The following is a 16,873-nucleotide window of genomic DNA, read 5'->3' as shown; positions in this document are numbered from 1 at the left end:
AGTGCCAATTCCAGACATAAGCGGTCACTTGGGGCCTATGGATCCCCCCCAGAAAATGAACTCAGCCGGGTCTCAATTTATTGAGAGTAAGAATAGTAGAATATACCAGCTGCAATTTAAACATGTGGTTGAGCAACAGCAGTTTATCTTATGTCAGTCACTCAGTTAACCATGTCAGCTAACAACGTTTAGATTGGTAGCTAGTCTAGCCAGCTATCTAAACTTGCAGTAATCATGGCCAAATACTGAGGGCACATGCCCATGGTCCCTGACCTCCAAGGGGGCCCCATTGATTTTGTTAGTCATTCTCACTCAAATATCATATTAACATGATATGTCATTTCAATGTGTAGAATTACAGGAAATTAGCTTTATAACTGCAAAAATAATTTGTTAATGTTTACGTTTTTTCTCTGCCCCAAAACTTCTGAGGTTCAATGCAGCCGTTTGTATGTCCATATCAAATCATTTCTGGGGAACATTTAAGGCCTACTATGGGATTTTTGCAACAAGCCCCCTTTTTTTTTGTCATTTAGCAGACACTCTTATCCAGAGCGACTTACAGTAGTGAGTGCATACAATTTCATACCTTTTCTACTTCCCCAAGTCAGATGAACTCGTGGATACCATTTGTCTCTACGTGCAGTTTGAAGAAAGTTATTAACTAGCGTTAGCGCAATTTCTAGAGTTAGCACATGCTAGTAGATAGCTTAGACTAGTTAGCATTGGCTCACGAGACTACCTCCAACTGACTTCATACGGGATGCAGAGACATACAAATGGTATCCAGTTCTGGGGAAAGAGATAAAGGGCTTCATTGCTAAAATACAGAAGTATCCCTTTAAGTACCTGTGATTGTTTTCAATTAAATTAGTCAAAAATAGCTTCTTAGCTAGAGTAATTTCTAAGGCAAAAAACTTTACTAGCACTGGGAGTGGAAAACTAAAAATGTTATTGGCAGAGAGGTTTGGAACTCTTTCTTATTGGTCTATTAACTCATTTACCACATGGTGATGTCACCATGGAAGGCCGAAACTTCCTCCCACCAAAACAGGACGAAATTCCAAACAGCGACGACACTAAAAGGGCATTATCATGTTCACAGTATTATTCCAACCTCATACTGTGGAAATATATAGAACACAGTAAAATCACATAAAAAAGAGGGGGCCCACTAAAATGTTTTGTCGCGAGGTGGGGGGCCCAACAACCAAATCTGGTTTAGGGCTTCAAAGGCTAGAGCCGGCCCTGCACTCTGGGTAGGCAGAGTTTTTAGCTTTTGAAACCAGTCAATTGGCCCTAAGGTGAAAACTCTGCCAACATGGCGCGGGTGTGAGCTAAATCAAGAGCACTGGGTGGAATTCTACAAAGCATACAACACTGAATCAGTATGTGGTTCCTATATTTATAACTGTAATGCATTCACAGCTCACAATTCAAAGCATGTGGAGGCATGTCTCCTGACTTCTTTTGTAAATACACAATGTCTTACTCGCCAAAAAAACTGCATTTACATGGGTACATAAAGTTTCCTTGTAATGTAATCAGTTTTCCCTTACCAATACCAACTCCCAAACTCCTAGTCATAACATTACAAATAGTCCCACCCTACACATAAAGCACATTACATAAATATTTTACTATAGAGTTCACAACCATAGCGTTCATTTGATCCTATTGGCTCTGTTCCTGTGTAACTGAACTCAAGATTGTGTGTGTGTGTTCGTTAATGTGTGTACCTACATTGGAATACACATTTGAGTGTCTGAGTAGAGCAACATAATATGATCGGCTGAACATTGAAACGACAAATGGGCAGAAGTGCGTGTGTGTAGAGGGTCTGAGCCCCAGCCTTGACCCGTGCAGCGTGCACAGGCCTTTAAAACAGGGTAAGGCTACGGTAACACCATCTCACACTGAGTGACCAGCTAGTTCAGTTCAGCATTCAGCCAATAAGGAAAACAACATTCATGTTCAGTAGCAGCAGCTGTGTCCATCTGATCTGGCATCTCCACTCCCCCTGCCTTCTTTCCATCTCTCCTCTGGCAGTCGTCCTCCTTTCCTCTCCTCACGACTTCTTTCCTTTCTCCAGGGAGCTATGGATCTTGTTCAGGGTCTTTTTGATGCGCAGGGCTGTGAGGCGAGCCGAGGGGTTCTGGTACCAACACTCCTTCATCAGTTTCACCAGGGCAGACAGGGTCTAGAGAGAGAGGGGAACAGAGAGAGGAGAGGGGGAGAGAGTCATTGTAAGTTGATATACAAGAAGACAGGGTTTGAAACACAGAAACATGAGAACAGATTACCTTAATTTAGCGTTACCGTTAAGGTCATGGTACCAGCGTGTGTGGTCATTTAACGGTAAAAGTAGTGGTCATACTCACAGGGTCGGAGAACCAGCGGTTGGGGATGAACGGTCGTTGTTGTTCCACACACACCACCTTCCTCATGTCCTCAAAGCTGGGGTCGTTAGGCACCTGGTCATAGAACGGAGGCTTGTACTCCTCCACAATACCTGATCACAGAGGTAAGAGGACATCTAGTGTTAGGGTCAAGGGTTACAGGGGCTAGGTGAAGGAAAGGGGACGAGGAGAGGAAGCCACTTGACGTCAGAGGTTCCTGAACTATTTAAGGTAATAAAAACATTATTAGTCCTCACCGTTGCTGTAGGTTCTACTAGCGATCTCCCACAGTACCAGACCGAAGGCCCAGATGTCCACTCTCTTATAGGCATCAAAACAGTCTGTCTGGTTGGACTCATCCAACACCTCAGGAGCCATGTAGCGCTTGGTGCCCACCTTGGGGTTGTTTCCTACATCCAGCTGGTTGTCTGACTGGGAGTGGGTTACTGCCAGGCCTGTAGGGAACAGGAAGAGAGGAGAGAAACTGGTCAGTACTGGCACAAAATGGCTGCTCTGTGTGACTGTGGGTGCCCTGTTTTTTTTCTTATATGGCTCTGCGTCTATCAATCTCTGACATTTCTTTCACACTGGATTTAAGTACCGAAGCTAATTAGTAGCATGTAAAGACAGACACTCAGACACACACACTACTGACCCAGATCAGCTATACAACAGTGTAGATCCTTGGTCACCAGTATATTCTTGCTCTTCAGGTCTCGGTGAGCGATGGCCGGCTTCCCCTCAGTGCCGAAGATCTCCGTGTGCAGGTGCACCAAACCGCACGCCACCGACGTCGCCATCGCTAGGCCCTCCCCCGTCTCCACGGGAACCCTCTGGAGGTAGTCGTAGAGCGAGCCGTTGTCATGGTAATGTGTGATAAGCCAGAGCTGGGTGCTGGAGTTGCGAGACGTCATATCTGACGCCATGAAGCCTGGAAGGAAACGGAGAGGTCAAATATCTTAACTAATAACTATTATTTTAATATTACCATCAGGGTTCTCCCCAGGACTTTTTAACAAGGTGCTGTGAGTACAGCGGGAGATTTCTGAACACCTGTAATGGTCTACAGGGCATTCAGGAAGTATTCAGACCCCTTGACCTTTTCCACATTTTGTTACGTTACAGCCTTATTCTAAATTGGATGAAACTATTTTTTTCCCCCTCAATCTACACACAAGAACCCGATGGTCACTCTGACAGAGCTCCAGAGTTCCTCTGTGGAAATGCGAGAATCTTCCAGAAGGTCAACCATCTCTGCAGCACTCCACCAATCAGGCCGTTATGGTAGAGTGGCCAGATGGAAGCCACTCCTCAGTAAAAGGCACATGACAGCCCACTTGGAGTTTGCCAAAAGGCACCTAAAAAACTCTGACCATGAGAAACAAGATAATCTGGTCTGATGAAACCAAGATTGAACTCTTGGCCTGAATGCCAAGCGTCACGTCTGGAGGAAACCTGACACCATCCTTACGGTGAAGCACGGTGGTGGCATGTGGGGATGTTTCTCAGTGGCAGGGACTAGGAGACTAGTCAGAATTGAGGGAAAGATGAACGGAGCAAAGTACAGAGATCCTTGATGAAAATCTGCTCAGGACCTTAGACTGGGGGGCGAAGGTTCACCTTCGAACAGGACAACGACCCTAAGCACACAGCCAAGACAACACAGGAATGGCTTTGGAACAAGTCTCTGAATGTCCTTGAGTGGCCCAGCTAGAGCCCGGACTTGAACCCAATCTAACATCTCTGGAGAGACCTGAAAATAGCTGTGCAGCAACGCTCCCTATCCAACTTGACAGAGCTTGAGAGGATCTACAGAGAAGAATGGGAGAAACTCCCCAAATACAGGTGTGCCAAGCTTGTAGCATCATACCCAAGAAGACTCGAGGCTGTAATCGCTGCCAACGGTGCTTCAACAAAGTACTGAGTAAAGGGTCTGAAAACTTATGTAAATGTGATATTTCATATTTTTTTCCCGTGCAAACATTTCTACAAACCTGTTTTTGCTTCGTCATTATGGGGTAGTGTGTGTAGATTGAGGGGGAAAAAACGATTTAATCCATTTTAGACTAAGGCTGTAAAGTAACAATGTTGAAAAGTTCAAGGGGTCTGAATACTTTCCGAAGGCACTGTATATGATCACACCACCGCTCTTACATTCTTTGCGGAGAACCCTGACCATTATTAAATATTATTTGAATATTACCATTTCATATCATAACATTGTTCAATATGCTGTTGTGCGCTTGTGTCCAATATAGCGTGTGGGAGCTGGATGTGGGTTAGAGAGCGAGATGGACTCCTACTCACCCAGTATGTTCTCGTGTCTCAGTAGCACTGTGTTGTAGATCTCAGTCTCTCTGAACCATGACCTCTCGTCTCGGGAGGAGAAGATTTTCACAGCCACGTTCTCCCCCTGCCACTGACCCCTCCAGACCTCTCCATAACGCCCCTTACCTAAAGACATGGGGAGGGAGAACTCATTCGTTAAAAAACCCCTGTTTACATTTCTTCTATATGTGTTGTGATTCTATGTACCTACACACTCCATCAGGCTGATCTAATTGTTGTGTTTCTACACACCTACACACTCCATCAGGCTGATCTGTCTGGCCACAGTTCTCTGGACCAGGAAAGGCAGGCCTGAACCACTGCCTGATGTACAGGAGTGGTCCAACAGCTCCTAGAGAGAGAAGTGGGGGAGAAACAGAGGTCATCAGGGTTCTCTCTATAAAATATTTGCAAACAAACTCATACAAGTCTTTTCTTCTTACAGCCAGAGTGCTGTCCCCAACATTAGAGGTGATGAGTCCGTCAATCGCATCCTGTTCTGGATCAAACTCCTGTAGTCTCTGTAGCCTGCCGTGGTGCAGCCTCCTGCAGCCCAACACAGATAGGACTGACAGGAGGGTTAGGATCACTACTGGACCCAATACAAACAGGGCCAGAGTCTCCACACGATACCTCACAGGCTCTTCTTCTGGAGCTGGAGGGAGAAAGGCAGAAGAGAGAGAAAATGCAACATCACTATAACTGGACCCAGCATGCCATGAAATAAGCCAAAGTACAAGGGGTGCAGTTCCCACCTGTAGTGAGGAGGGGCAGTAGTGAGCTGGCGGTAGCGTTGCGGTTGCACATGAAGCTGGAGCAGCAGAGCAGGGCATGGCTGAGGGAGGAGGCCGTAGAACAGATCAAACGGGTCTTCTCTGATCCCTGCAGGCAGCCCCGTGTTACTACGGCCCCATGGCTACTGACCGCCACCGACGAGTAGCACTGAGAGCCCTCACACTGGGCGGAGTTGAGGCAGCCGCTGCCCTCACACACACACAGCAACTGGCCATCTAATAGAGAGAGAGAAGAAGGGGAGAGAGTTAACCCATATGCAAAACAAATGGCCATCTGAGAGAGAGAAAGGTAGATATACTTCATGTCTACCTTCGGCCAATGTCTGCAGGGTCTGTAGCAGCAGGAACAGAAAGACACAACGACCCATTTGGTTCACTGCACTGTAGGGGAGAGGGAGACGGTCAGCACTCAGAACTGGTCACAGTCATTTTATTTCCTCTCTTTCAGGGACACAATGTCTTTTGTCTCAACTGATCGATCCTCTGCAGTGTGGGTGAGTGAATTAAACTGGGCTGCAACTCGCAATGTTGACAGGGAAAAATACATAGCTTGTTGTTGTCTTAGGTCTCTTTTGGTAGTGTTGTGGTGTCTCTCTTGTCGTGATGTGTGTTTGGTCCTATATTTTTATTCCCAGCCCCCGTCCCCACAGGAGGCCTTTTGTCTTTTGGTAGGCCATCATCGTAAAAAAGAATTTGTTCTTAACGGACTTGCCTAGTTAAATAAAGGTTAAATAAAACATTTTTTTTTTTAAATAGAATATAAATGGCAGAATGTAAGATCCACATCAGACCATGGATTGGGTCAATTTAATTTCTATTTAGAGAGGAATTGAAACTGAATTGAAATTGTTACTCACTCTCTGAATAAACTGAATTGCATTGGAACTGACCCAAACCCTGGTCAGATATGGGCTTACTACTAGCAGGTCTTACTTGTAGTGGTCCAGTTGGGATGCTCGGCTGTGCCTTAGGGCTCAGACATAGCCAGTCTGGCCTCTACAAATCTCCGGAGGGGACAGGAGAGAAGCGCAAACAGTAGCAGGATTCAGTTAGACACATTCTCATATCAGGTAGCCATCATACATGCATTACTGCTTATTTTGTAGCCAAGTTTCTCAAATGCACAATGTACAGTCGTGGCCAAAAGTTTTGAAAATGACAGAAATATTAATTTTCACAAAGTCTGATGCCTCAGTTTGTATGATGGCAATGTGCATATACTCCAGAATGTTATGAAGAGTGATCAGATGAATTGCAAAGTCCCTCTTTGCCATGCAAATGAACTGAATCCCCAAAAAACATTTCCACTGCATTTCAGCCCTGCCACAAAAGGACCAGCTGACATCATGTCAGTGATTCTCCCGTTAACACAGGTGTGAGTGTTGATGAGGAAAAGGCTGGAGATCACTCTGTCATGCTGATTGAGTTCGAATAACAGACTGGAAGCTTCAGAAGGAGGATGGTGCTTGGAATCATTGTTCTTCCTCTGTCAACCATGGTTACCTGCAAGGAAACACGTGCCGTCATCATTGCTTTGCACAAAAAGGGCTTCACAGGCAAGGATATTGCTGCCAGTAAGATTGCACCTAAATCAACCATTCATCGGATCATCAAGAACTTCAACAAGAGCGGTTCAATTGTTGTGAAGAAGGCTTCAGGGCACCCAACAAAGTCCAGCAAGCGCCAGGACCGTCTCCTAATGTTGATTCAGCTGCGGGATCAGGGCACCACCAGTACAGAGCTTGCTCAGGAATGGCAGCAGGCAGGTGTGAGTGCATCTGCACGCACAGTGAGGCAAAGACTTTGAGGATGGCCTGGTGTCAAGAAGAGCAGCAAAGAAGCCACTTCTCTCCAGGAAAAAACATCAGGGACAGACTGATATTCTGCAAAAGGTACAGGGATTGGACTGCTGAGGACTGGGGTAAAGTCATTTTCTCTGATGAATCCCCTTTCCGATTGTTTGAGGCATCCGGAAAAAAGCTTGTCCGGAGAAGACAAGGTGAGCGCTACCATCAGTCCTGTGTCATGCCAACAGTAAAGCATCCTGAGACCATTCATGTGTGGGGTTGCTTCTCAGCCAAGGGAGTGGGCTCACTCACAATTTTGCCTAAGAACACAGCCATGAATAAAGAATGGTACCAACACATCCTCCGAGAGCAACTTCTCCCAACCATCCAGGAACAGTTTGGTGATTAACAATGCCAATTCCAGCATGATAGAGCACCTTGCCATAACGCAAAAGTGATAACTAAGTGGCTCAGGGAACAAAACATCGATATTTTGGGTCCATGGCCAGGAAACTCCCCAGACATAAATCCCATTGAGATCTCGTGGTCAATCCTCAAGAGGCAGGTGGACAAACAAAAACCCACAAATTCTGACAAACTCCAAGCATTGATTATGCAATAATGGGCTGCCATCAGTCAGGATGTGGCCCAGAAGTTAATTGACAGCATGCCAGGGCAGATTGCAGAGGTCTTGAAAAAGAAGGGTCAACACTGCAAATATTGACTCTGCATCAACATGTAATTGTTAATAAAAGCCTTTGACACTTATGAAATGCTTGTAATTATACTTCAGTATTCCATAGTAACATCTGACAAAAATATCTAAAGACACTGAAGCAGCAAACTTTGCGGAAATTAATATTTGTGTCATTCTCAAAACTTTTGGCCACGACCGTACAACACATTAATGATGTGATGTACATCAGTCTAGGAAGTACAAAACCAACACTGTAGTAAAGTTACTGGTTTGACTCATTCAGTCAACCATAAAACACGTATAGCTAGTTAGACAATAACGTTAGCTACCTAGTGAAAATGTTCTAGATAGCTAGTTGGCTAGACATGATTTGTGTCATGCCCTGGAAGGTTTAACGAAAGCTAACTGGCTAGCAATCAGTCTCCACATGTCTGTTCTCCTCGGCCATCTAGTTAGCTACTGTTCGCTAACGCAGGCAGACAACTTGGCTAGCTAGTTATACCATGGCATTGTTGAATGCACCTTTCTGATTGGCTTGAAGGGCATTCTAGAGCGTGCATTATGTAAGGGATAATCAACGAGTTCTATGGGATATAATGAACGGTGAAGGTGTGTTCCACGACGCGCTAGAGGAGTGAACTAACCTTCCACAGAGTTGCATTATTTTGAGAACGTATAGAACCCCGAGTTCATTATCCCTTTCATACCATGGCTATAATTTAACACATTTGCTGCTATAAATGTGTTCAACATCCAGTAGCTAGCTAGTTTACTAGATAGCTACAGTAGTTGACTTGGTAACCAGACTTGCTAGTTTAGCTATAATAGCAATAAGGCACCTCGGAGGTTTTTGGTATATGGCCAATATACCACGGCTAAGAACAGCCCTTAGCCGTGGTATATTGGCCATATACCACACCCCCCCAAGCCTTATTGCTAAATTATACCATGGCATTGTTGAATACTCTTGAAGGTCATTCTAGAGCGTGCATTATTTCAACTGGATGTTTAACACATTTCTAGCGGCAAAAGTGTTAAATTATGACCATGGTATAAAAGGGATAATCAATTTGGGGCTTAATGAGTTCTCTGGAAAATAATGCAACTCCATGGAAGGTGAGTTCCACACCTTCCACGTCGTTCATTATTGAAATTGAGCTCAGGTGCATCCTGTTTCCATTGATCATCCTTGAGATGTTTCTACAACTTGATTGGAGTCCACCTGTGCTAAATTCAATTGATTGGACAAGAGTTGAAAAGGCACGCACCGGTCTATATAAGGTCCCACAGTTGACAGAGCAAAAACCAAGCCATGAGATAAAAGGAATTGTCCGTAGAGTACTGAGCAATCGGGGGAAAAGGGCCTTGGTCAGGGAGGAGACCAAGAACCCGATGGTCACTCTGACAGAGCTCCAGAGTTCCTCTGTAGAGATGGGAGAACCTTCCAGAAGGACAACCATCTCTGCAGCACATAACCAAACAGGCCTTTATGGTAGAGTGGCCAGATGGGAGCCACTCCTCAGTAAAAAGGCACATGACAGCCCGCTTGGAGTTTGCCAAAAGGCACCTAAAGGACTCTCAGACCGTGGGAAACAAGATTCTCTTGTCTGAAACCAAAATGTAACTCTTTAGCCTGAATGCCAAGCGTCAGAGGAAATCTGGCACCATCCCTACGGTGAAGCTTGGTGGTGGCAGCATCATGCGGCGGAGATGTTTTTCAGCAGATCGAGGGAAAGAAGAACATAGCAAAGTACAGAGAGATACTTAATGAAAACCTGCTCCAGAGCGCTCAGGACCTCAGACTGGGGCGAAGGTTCACCTTCCAACAGGACAACGATCTTAAGTACACAGCCAAGACAACACAGGAGAGGCTTCGGGACAAGTCTCTGAATATCCTTGAGTGGCCAAGCCAGAGCCTGGACTTGAACCCGATCTAACATCTCTGGAGAGACCTGAAAATAGCTGTGAGGCGATGCTCCCCATCCAACCTGACAGAGCTTGAGAGGATCGGCAGAGAAGAATGAGAGAAACTCCCCAAATACAGGTGTGCCAAGCTTGTAGTGTCATACCTAAGACTCAAGGCTGTAATCCGTGCCAAAGGTGCTAAAATAAAGTACTGAGTAAAGGGTCTGAATACTTATGTAAATGTGATATTTCAGTTTGTATTCTCTATACATTTGCAAAAATCTAAAACCCAGTTTTTCCTTTGGCTTCGTCATTATTGGGTATTGTGTGTAGATTGAGGGGGGGTACAATTTAATCAATTTTAGAATAAGGCTGTAACGTAACAAAATGTGGAAAAAGTAAAGGGGTATTGACTTTCCGAATGCACTGTATTATTGTATCAAAACGTCTAGTTAGCCAACGTTTACTTACGGATTTATTAGTTTGCAATTCACTAAAAGCTATTGTAAATTTTAGCTACGCTAACGTTGAACCAGTTTACTTGTTCTAGCTCAGATTCGTTAGCATGCCCTTAGCTGGCTAGTAGCAGCTAGCTCCCCAAAAGCTTGCGAAATGGTGCTTACCTGGGCTTAATTAACTGATTTAGATAGGGTTACTCCAAATTAGCGTGCTAGTTCAGTTTATTTTACTGTAAAAAGGCTGAACGAATCGACCACCACCCACAGGCTTCTTGTTGGGTCGTGCAGTTCTAGCGCAACAACATGACGTCACAACGTTCCCATTATAATGCATTGTGGGTACCCCAGTCCTCCAAACCATTTTGGGGTTCTCCCCAGTACAAAGTTATTTTTGTTTAGGTGATTTTGTACCCAAATCTCATGTAATTCATTGAAGCATTTACAATGAGTCTGTCTGATGTAGCACAAGTCTGCAGGAGGCAGACAGCCAGGTAGCTAGACAGGTGAAAGCAAATTCACTTGGGTAATATTTATTTTTTCTCATTGCCTTGAACTCATTCTCTCAGCTTTCCTGGTCCCTTGACCCCGTCCTTCCCCTTCTGTGTTTACAGAATGCAGATATGAAACACTCTGGACAGGTGGCGAACCAATATGGCGTAACCTTCCCTTTGCCTAGAATGCTCGGTGGACCTTCGCCATAATGCTTAGATCCAGCCTACTTGGATGAGATCTGACAATGGTCAATCACACCTATCATAAGCTCTGGGATGAAGTTTCCCCTAGGTACAAATCTAGGATCAGCTTCCCCTCCCTGATCATAATCATTAGTTGGAATAATGCAAAACTGACCCAAGAACATATTTTAAGGGCAACTTCGCCCTACTCCCATATCACAAATCTAGGGGTGTTAACCTCTGTCCAACGGCTAAACTCCAAACCTGACCTCAAGTCATATAGCCTACTACTGCAATGCGCTACCCTCCCTCCCCAAAATATACACCCATTCACTCCCTGTCTTCTCTACACTACAGCTGCAGCAATTGTTCTAGAAGTGCTCTGATAGATTGTGATTATATTACACGTTTTTGTCTTTTACCACATAGTTCGGTACCATTTCACAAACAAACTGTACTGAGACATGAGATCACTGCAGTTGCAGACTTCTCACAGTCTCCTGCAACATCGATTGAACTGAACTGCTACGTGTTGAAACTTCTGATAAAATGTTCTCTTTTTTTATCGGAACGTCCTTTATGGCTTTAGTAATTTTCCACTGAGTATGACGTGTCTCTTGTACACGTTCTGCTTAACTGAGCTGTGTGTATATAAGTGTATATAAGTCTGAGCCTCATAAAGTGCATCATATCTGAACAGGTATTGTTTCAGAATGAGGGGTGCTGTAGCTCTGCTGGTGTTGTTGTTCTGTCTGTCTGGGGCATGGACTCAGGAGGAGAGTGGAGGGTGTTCTGTCTGTCTGGGGCATGGACTCAGGCGGAGAGTGTTCTGTCTGTCTGGGGCATGGACTCAGGAGGACAGTGGAGGGTGTTCTGTCTGTCTGGGGCATGGACTCAGGAGGAGAGTGAAGGGTGTTCTGTCTGTCTGGGGCATGGACTCAGGAGGAGAGTGAAGGGTGTTCTGTCTGTCTGGGGCATGGACTCAGGAGGAGAGTGTTCTGTCTGTCTGGGGCATGGACTCAGGAGAGTGGAGGGTGTTCTGTCTGTCTGGGGCATGGACTCAGGAGGAGAGTGGAGGGTGTTCTGTCTGTCTGGGGCATGGACTCAGGAGGAGAGTGGAGGGTGTTCTGTCTGTCTGGGGCATGGGCTCAGGAGGAGAGTGGAGGGGTCAGAGAGAGTGACATCACTCAAAAGGGTCACAGTGCAGGGAGAGAGAGCCAAATGACTTGCGCTTCGGAGACAACCAACGAACAGATGACCACCTCACCTGACATCTGGACTGAGATGAAGGAGCTGAGAGACATGGGGCACAACCTGGGAACCATCGTAGTGGAGCAGAGAGAGAAGCTGAGGAACATGGTGCACAACCTGGGAACCATCATAGTGGAGCAGAGAGAGAAGCTGAGGAACATGGTGCACAACCTGGGAACCATCATAGTGGAGCAGAGAGAGAAGCTGAGGAACATGGTGCACAACCTGGGAACCATCGTAGTGGAGCAGAGAGAGAAGCTGAGGAACATGGTGCACAACCTGGGAACCATCATAGTGGAGCAGAGAGAGAAGCTGAGGAACATGGTGCACAACCTGGGAACCATCATAGTGGAGCAGAGAGAGAAGCTGAGGAACATGGTGCACAACCTGGGAACCATCATAGTGGAGCAGAGAGAGAAGCTGAGGAACATGGTGCACAACCTGGGAACCATTGTAGTGGAGCTGAGGAAGGTGAGCTGAGGAGGTCAGTGACACCCAGTGAGGCTGAGGCAAAGGAGCAGAGAAACACAGTGACCGATCTTAGGGTGGAGCTGAGGGTCACCAAGAATAATGTGGAGAAGGAGAATGCAGGTCATTTAAGCTTATTATTTATTGCTTTAAATCAAATCAAATCAAATGTATTTATATAGCCCTTCTTACATCAGCTGATATCTCAAAGTGCTGTACAGAAACCCAGCCTAAAACCTCAAACAGCAAGCAATGCAGGTGTAGAAGCACGGTGGCTAGGAAAAACTCCCTAGAAAGGCCAAAACCTAGGAAGAAACCTAGAGAGGAACCAGGCTATGAGGGGTGGCCAGTCCTCTTCTGGCTGTGCCGGGTGGAGATTATAACAGCACATGGCCAAGATGTTCAAATGTTCATAAATGACCAGCATGGTCAAATAATAATAATCATAGTAGTTGTCGAGGGTGCAACAAGTCAGTAACACAAGAGTAAGTGTCAGTTGGCTTTTTCATAGCCGATCTTTGAGAGTATCTCTACCGCTCCTGCTGTCTCTAGAGAGTTGAAAACAGCAGGTCTGGGACAGGTAGCACGTCCGGTGAACAGGTCAGGGTTCGAGCAGGTTTGGGACAGCAGGTCTGGGACAGGTAGCACGTCCGGTGGCCAGTCCTCTTCTGGCTGTGCCGGGTGGAGATTATAACAGCACATGGCCAAGATGTTCAAATGTTCATAAATGACCAGCATGGTCAAATAATAATAATCATAGTAGTTGTCGAGGGTGCAACAAGTCAGTAACACAAGAGTAAGTGTCAGTTGGCTTTTCATAGCCGATCTTTGAGAGTATCTCTACCGCTCCTGCTGTCTCTAGAGAGTTGAAAACAGCAGGTCTGGGACAGGTAGCACGTCCATTGAACAGGTCAGGGTTCCAGCAGGTCTGGGACAGCAGGTCTGGGACAGGTAGCACGTCCGGTGAACAGGTCAGGGTTCCATAGCCGCAGGCAGAACAGTTGGAACTGGAGCAGCAGCACGGCCAGGTGCAAGGAGTCATCAAGCCAGGTAGTCCTGAGGCATGGTCCTAGGGCTCAGGTCCTCCGAGAGAGAGAGAGAGAGAGAGAGAGAAGAGAGAGAGAGAGAGAGAGAGAGAGAGAGAGAGAGAGAGAGAGAGAGAGAGAGAGAGAGAGAGAGAGAGAGAGAGAGAGAGAGAGAGAGAGAGAGAGAGAGAGAGAGAGAGAGAGAGAGAGAGAGAGAGAGAGAGAGAGAGAGAGAGAGAGAGAGAGAGAGAGAGAGAGAGAGAGAGAGAGAGAGAGAGAGAGAGAGAGAGAGAGAGAGAGAGAGAGAATTAGAGAATTAGAGAGAGCAAGAGAGAGCATATTTAAATTCACACAGGACACCGGAAAAGACAAGAGAAATGCTCCAGATGTGGCAGACTGACCCTAGCCCCCCGACACATAAACTACTGCAGCATAAATACTGGAGGCTGAGACAGGAGGGGTCAGGAGACACTGTGGCCCCATCCGATGAAACCCCCGGATAGGGCCAAACAGGTAGGATATAACCCCACCCACTTTGCCAAAGCACAGCCCCCACACCACTGGAGGGATATCTCCAAACACCAACCTACCATCCCGAGACAAGGCCGAGTATAGCCCACAAAGATCTCCGCCACGGCACAACCCAAGGGCGGGCGCCAACCCCCCCCCCCTTGGGGTTACATTTGATTGATTGTCAGTGAGAGTGGAAATAATGAATATTTAACATTCTGGATGGACATTTATTTCAGTTTAGTTTGTAAGGCACTTACGCCTTATTACGCCAAGAGGCACATAAGGCCTCAACAATGTCCCACCATATTTCCTGTCCTGGGATTTTTCAGACCCTCTTTCCACAAGCAGAAGCAAGGTCAACATGAACGGTTTTTCATATTTCTATCATTCTAGACCTGACAGCTGGATTGAGTGGCAGTAAGAGCCAGGTGGAGGAGCTGCAGACAGAATGCAGGTAATTCTCTATATTGCTTATATGAACAATCATGATTATTTCTCACCTGTTTCCATAATTTTAGCCCAAGCAGCTGAGCTATCAGCCATTGGGGACAGAGTGACAGCCAGTGAGGCTGAGAATGCAGGTAATAAGAGTGATTTACTGGTTGTTAAAAAGGGATAGTTCGCCTAAATGACAGAAATAATTGAATATTTCCTTTTAATAATTCTATGGAATATGTGATATCCTGCAGGTATGTTTACATAATGTATATTATAAGTGCTACTGTACTTAACCTTACTCTTCATAGGAAGTCCATTATACATAAGAGTAGTCCTGACTTTTTAATGATTGTTCAGCCCTGGAGACCAGACTGAGTGCTAGTGAGAGCCAGGTGGAGGAGCTGAAGAGAGCAACTGCAGGTAAAACCGATGATTGCCTTGACATCCGTGTCAAGCATACACACATCTAGCAAAACATTAGCTTGTTACTCTGAGAGCCACAGTTGAGTCTTCGATCTTAGGAGGGTGATGTCACAGTTCAGTTTAAACTCTACAACACACACACAATTGAAAATGTAACAATTGATTCGCCTGCTCTGTTTCCGTTTTGAATCTATCCAAACACCATAAAGCTTCTCTACTCTCTCCTAGTTTGGCTGTATTCAGCTCCCCCCTACTCCCTGATAGTTCACATCTGCCATAGAAGAGTTCTATCATGTGGGGACATCACTCTCCCTGAGATCTCACTCAAAGCTCCAACAATTAGCCTTATGCTGTTTCACTCTGCAACACTGATTCATACATGGACGCTTATTAACAACATTTCATCTTTTGCCAGAGGGTGTAATGCAGTTTTCGCTGTGGACTTGCGAATACTAGAAGTTCGGTATGTCATTCAATCTGTATGGTATCTTTCCTGTGTTCGCAGACAGGCCAAAGGTGGCCTTCTCTGCTGGTTTGACTGATTCAAGAACTGTTGGACCCTTTGTTGCTGAAACCACACTGGCATACACCAAAATCTTCTCAAACATTGGCAAGGCCTACAACCCAGCTACAGGTAGTCTACTTTCACTGATCTCTGGCCTGATTTCAAACCAACCCTTTGTCCATTTTTGAACGCCCCTTGCAAATGTGATATGTATTTGTCGCTCTTTAGTCTTGCGTGGCCATCCTTCCAAATCCTCCTTCATAGGCCTGGGCTTCTGAGGCCAGTCGCTCTTATGGCCATTAGGCTAGGAGGTTAAGTAGACTGGTACTTACTGTAGCTACAAAGTTATAACTTTTCTTGTTTAGCTATCGGGTGTCAATGGCATTCTGTTTTGTGTGATTTTTGTTGCATGCCAAAAGAGAACATGAGAAACAGAAATAGTTGATTCCTCTTTACTCTCCTCTGATACAGGTGTCTTCACAGCACCAGTGAGAGGACTCTACTATATTAGCTTCCCTGCCATGAGTGTCCAGACCTTGCTTTACTTTTATGCATACATGTATAAGAATGGACAGAAAATCAGGTATAGTCAGGGATATAATGCTGGCGGTTATGAGACGCTGTCTAATGGAGTCAGCCTGGAGCTGGAGGAGGGAGATGTGGTGTACATGCGCATCCCTGCAAGCAACAGGCTCTATGATGACTCAACTAATCACAACACCTTCAGTGGCTTCCTGCTCTTCACTGTGTGAGAACATAATGAATGCTGTAATGGTCTCTAGTGGAGTGTATGTCAGGGCCTTTTGGAGCCAAAATGGCTCCCGTATTAATAAATGCATCAATAAAATAAAGCAGAATTTTGTATTATTTATGTTTTGCAGTCTGTATGACATCCTGATGAATGTGTTAATTAGTTCAATATGACAGTAGCTCAGTGTTTCTGGTTGGAGGGGAGAAGAAGGCTTGGGATGGATGATTAGGTTACATTATAGTCATGGCATAGTCTGTCCACAACAAGGCCCAAATGTACCTATCGTTAGCACCAAGTAAAACACAAACTCAAAGTCTGAACAGAGAACTCTTAATTGACGCTTTACCTCAATACCATACTCCTTATAGTTTATTTAACCTTTTAATTAGACCTGAGACCTGTTTAATTTTCATCTGGGGGAAAAACAAGTGCAACTCTGCCCCCTGAGATAGTTGCC

General features: G+C 45.5%; 2 protein-coding genes across 3 annotated transcripts; one reads left to right on the top strand and one right to left on the bottom strand.

The window, feature by feature from the left end:
• Positions 1–1,093: 1,093 nt before the first annotated feature.
• acvr1l (activin A receptor, type 1 like) lies at positions 1,094–10,657 on the bottom strand. Of its 2 annotated transcripts, none has more exons than XM_029756780.1 (11): positions 10,534–10,657; positions 6,455–6,525; positions 5,832–5,902; positions 5,483–5,737; positions 5,171–5,382; positions 4,980–5,079; positions 4,707–4,853; positions 3,055–3,330; positions 2,657–2,854; positions 2,382–2,512; positions 1,094–2,200 (listed from the first exon to the last, which is right to left on the bottom strand). In XM_029756780.1, the coding sequence occupies exons 3-11, from the start codon at positions 5,887–5,889 to the stop codon at positions 2,069–2,071; spliced, it is 1,509 nt and encodes a 502-aa protein (XP_029612640.1). In that variant the 5' UTR covers positions 5,890–5,902; positions 6,455–6,525; positions 10,534–10,657; the 3' UTR covers positions 1,094–2,068. The 2 variants fall into 2 exon arrangements, with proteins under 2 accessions (XP_029612640.1, XP_029612641.1); XM_029756781.1 differs by having other exon boundaries at positions 6,455–6,517.
• A 4,003-nt stretch (positions 10,658–14,660) lies between these two features.
• On the top strand, positions 14,661–16,532 carry LOC115195140 (complement C1q-like protein 2). Its single transcript, XM_029754946.1, has 5 exons — positions 14,661–14,667; positions 14,818–14,880; positions 15,095–15,157; positions 15,666–15,794; positions 16,137–16,532. Exons 1-5 carry the CDS (start codon positions 14,661–14,663, stop codon positions 16,415–16,417), a joined length of 543 nt encoding a protein of 180 aa, XP_029610806.1. The 3' UTR covers positions 16,418–16,532.
• The last annotated feature ends 341 nt before the right edge of the window (positions 16,533–16,873 follow it).

This window comes from Salmo trutta, chromosome 6 (assembly GCF_901001165.1).
Source record: "Salmo trutta chromosome 6, fSalTru1.1, whole genome shotgun sequence".
NCBI lineage: Eukaryota > Metazoa > Chordata > Actinopteri > Salmoniformes > Salmonidae > Salmo > Salmo trutta.
This window is presented reverse-complemented; position numbering and strand designations above follow the sequence as displayed.

Bases quoted from the DNA above. Each gene is read 5' to 3' on its own strand.
- acvr1l (XM_029756780.1), bottom strand. From the start codon at position 5,889: ATGGGTCGTTGTGTCTTTCTGTTCCTGCTGCTACAGACCCTGCAGACA. The intron at 5,080-5,170 runs GTAAGAAGAAAA...TTCTCTCTCTAG, and splicing joins TTGGGGACAGCACTCTGGCT to GAGCTGTTGGACCACTCCTG. The intron at 2,855-3,054 runs GTCAGTAGTGTG...TGTTCCCTACAG, and splicing joins CTGTTGTATAGCTGATCTGG to GCCTGGCAGTAACCCACTCC.
- LOC115195140 (XM_029754946.1), top strand. The intron at 14,881-15,094 runs GTAATAAGAGTG...ATGATTGTTCAG, and splicing joins CAGTGAGGCTGAGAATGCAG to CCCTGGAGACCAGACTGAGT. The intron at 15,795-16,136 runs GTAGTCTACTTT...CCTCTGATACAG, and splicing joins GGCCTACAACCCAGCTACAG to GTGTCTTCACAGCACCAGTG.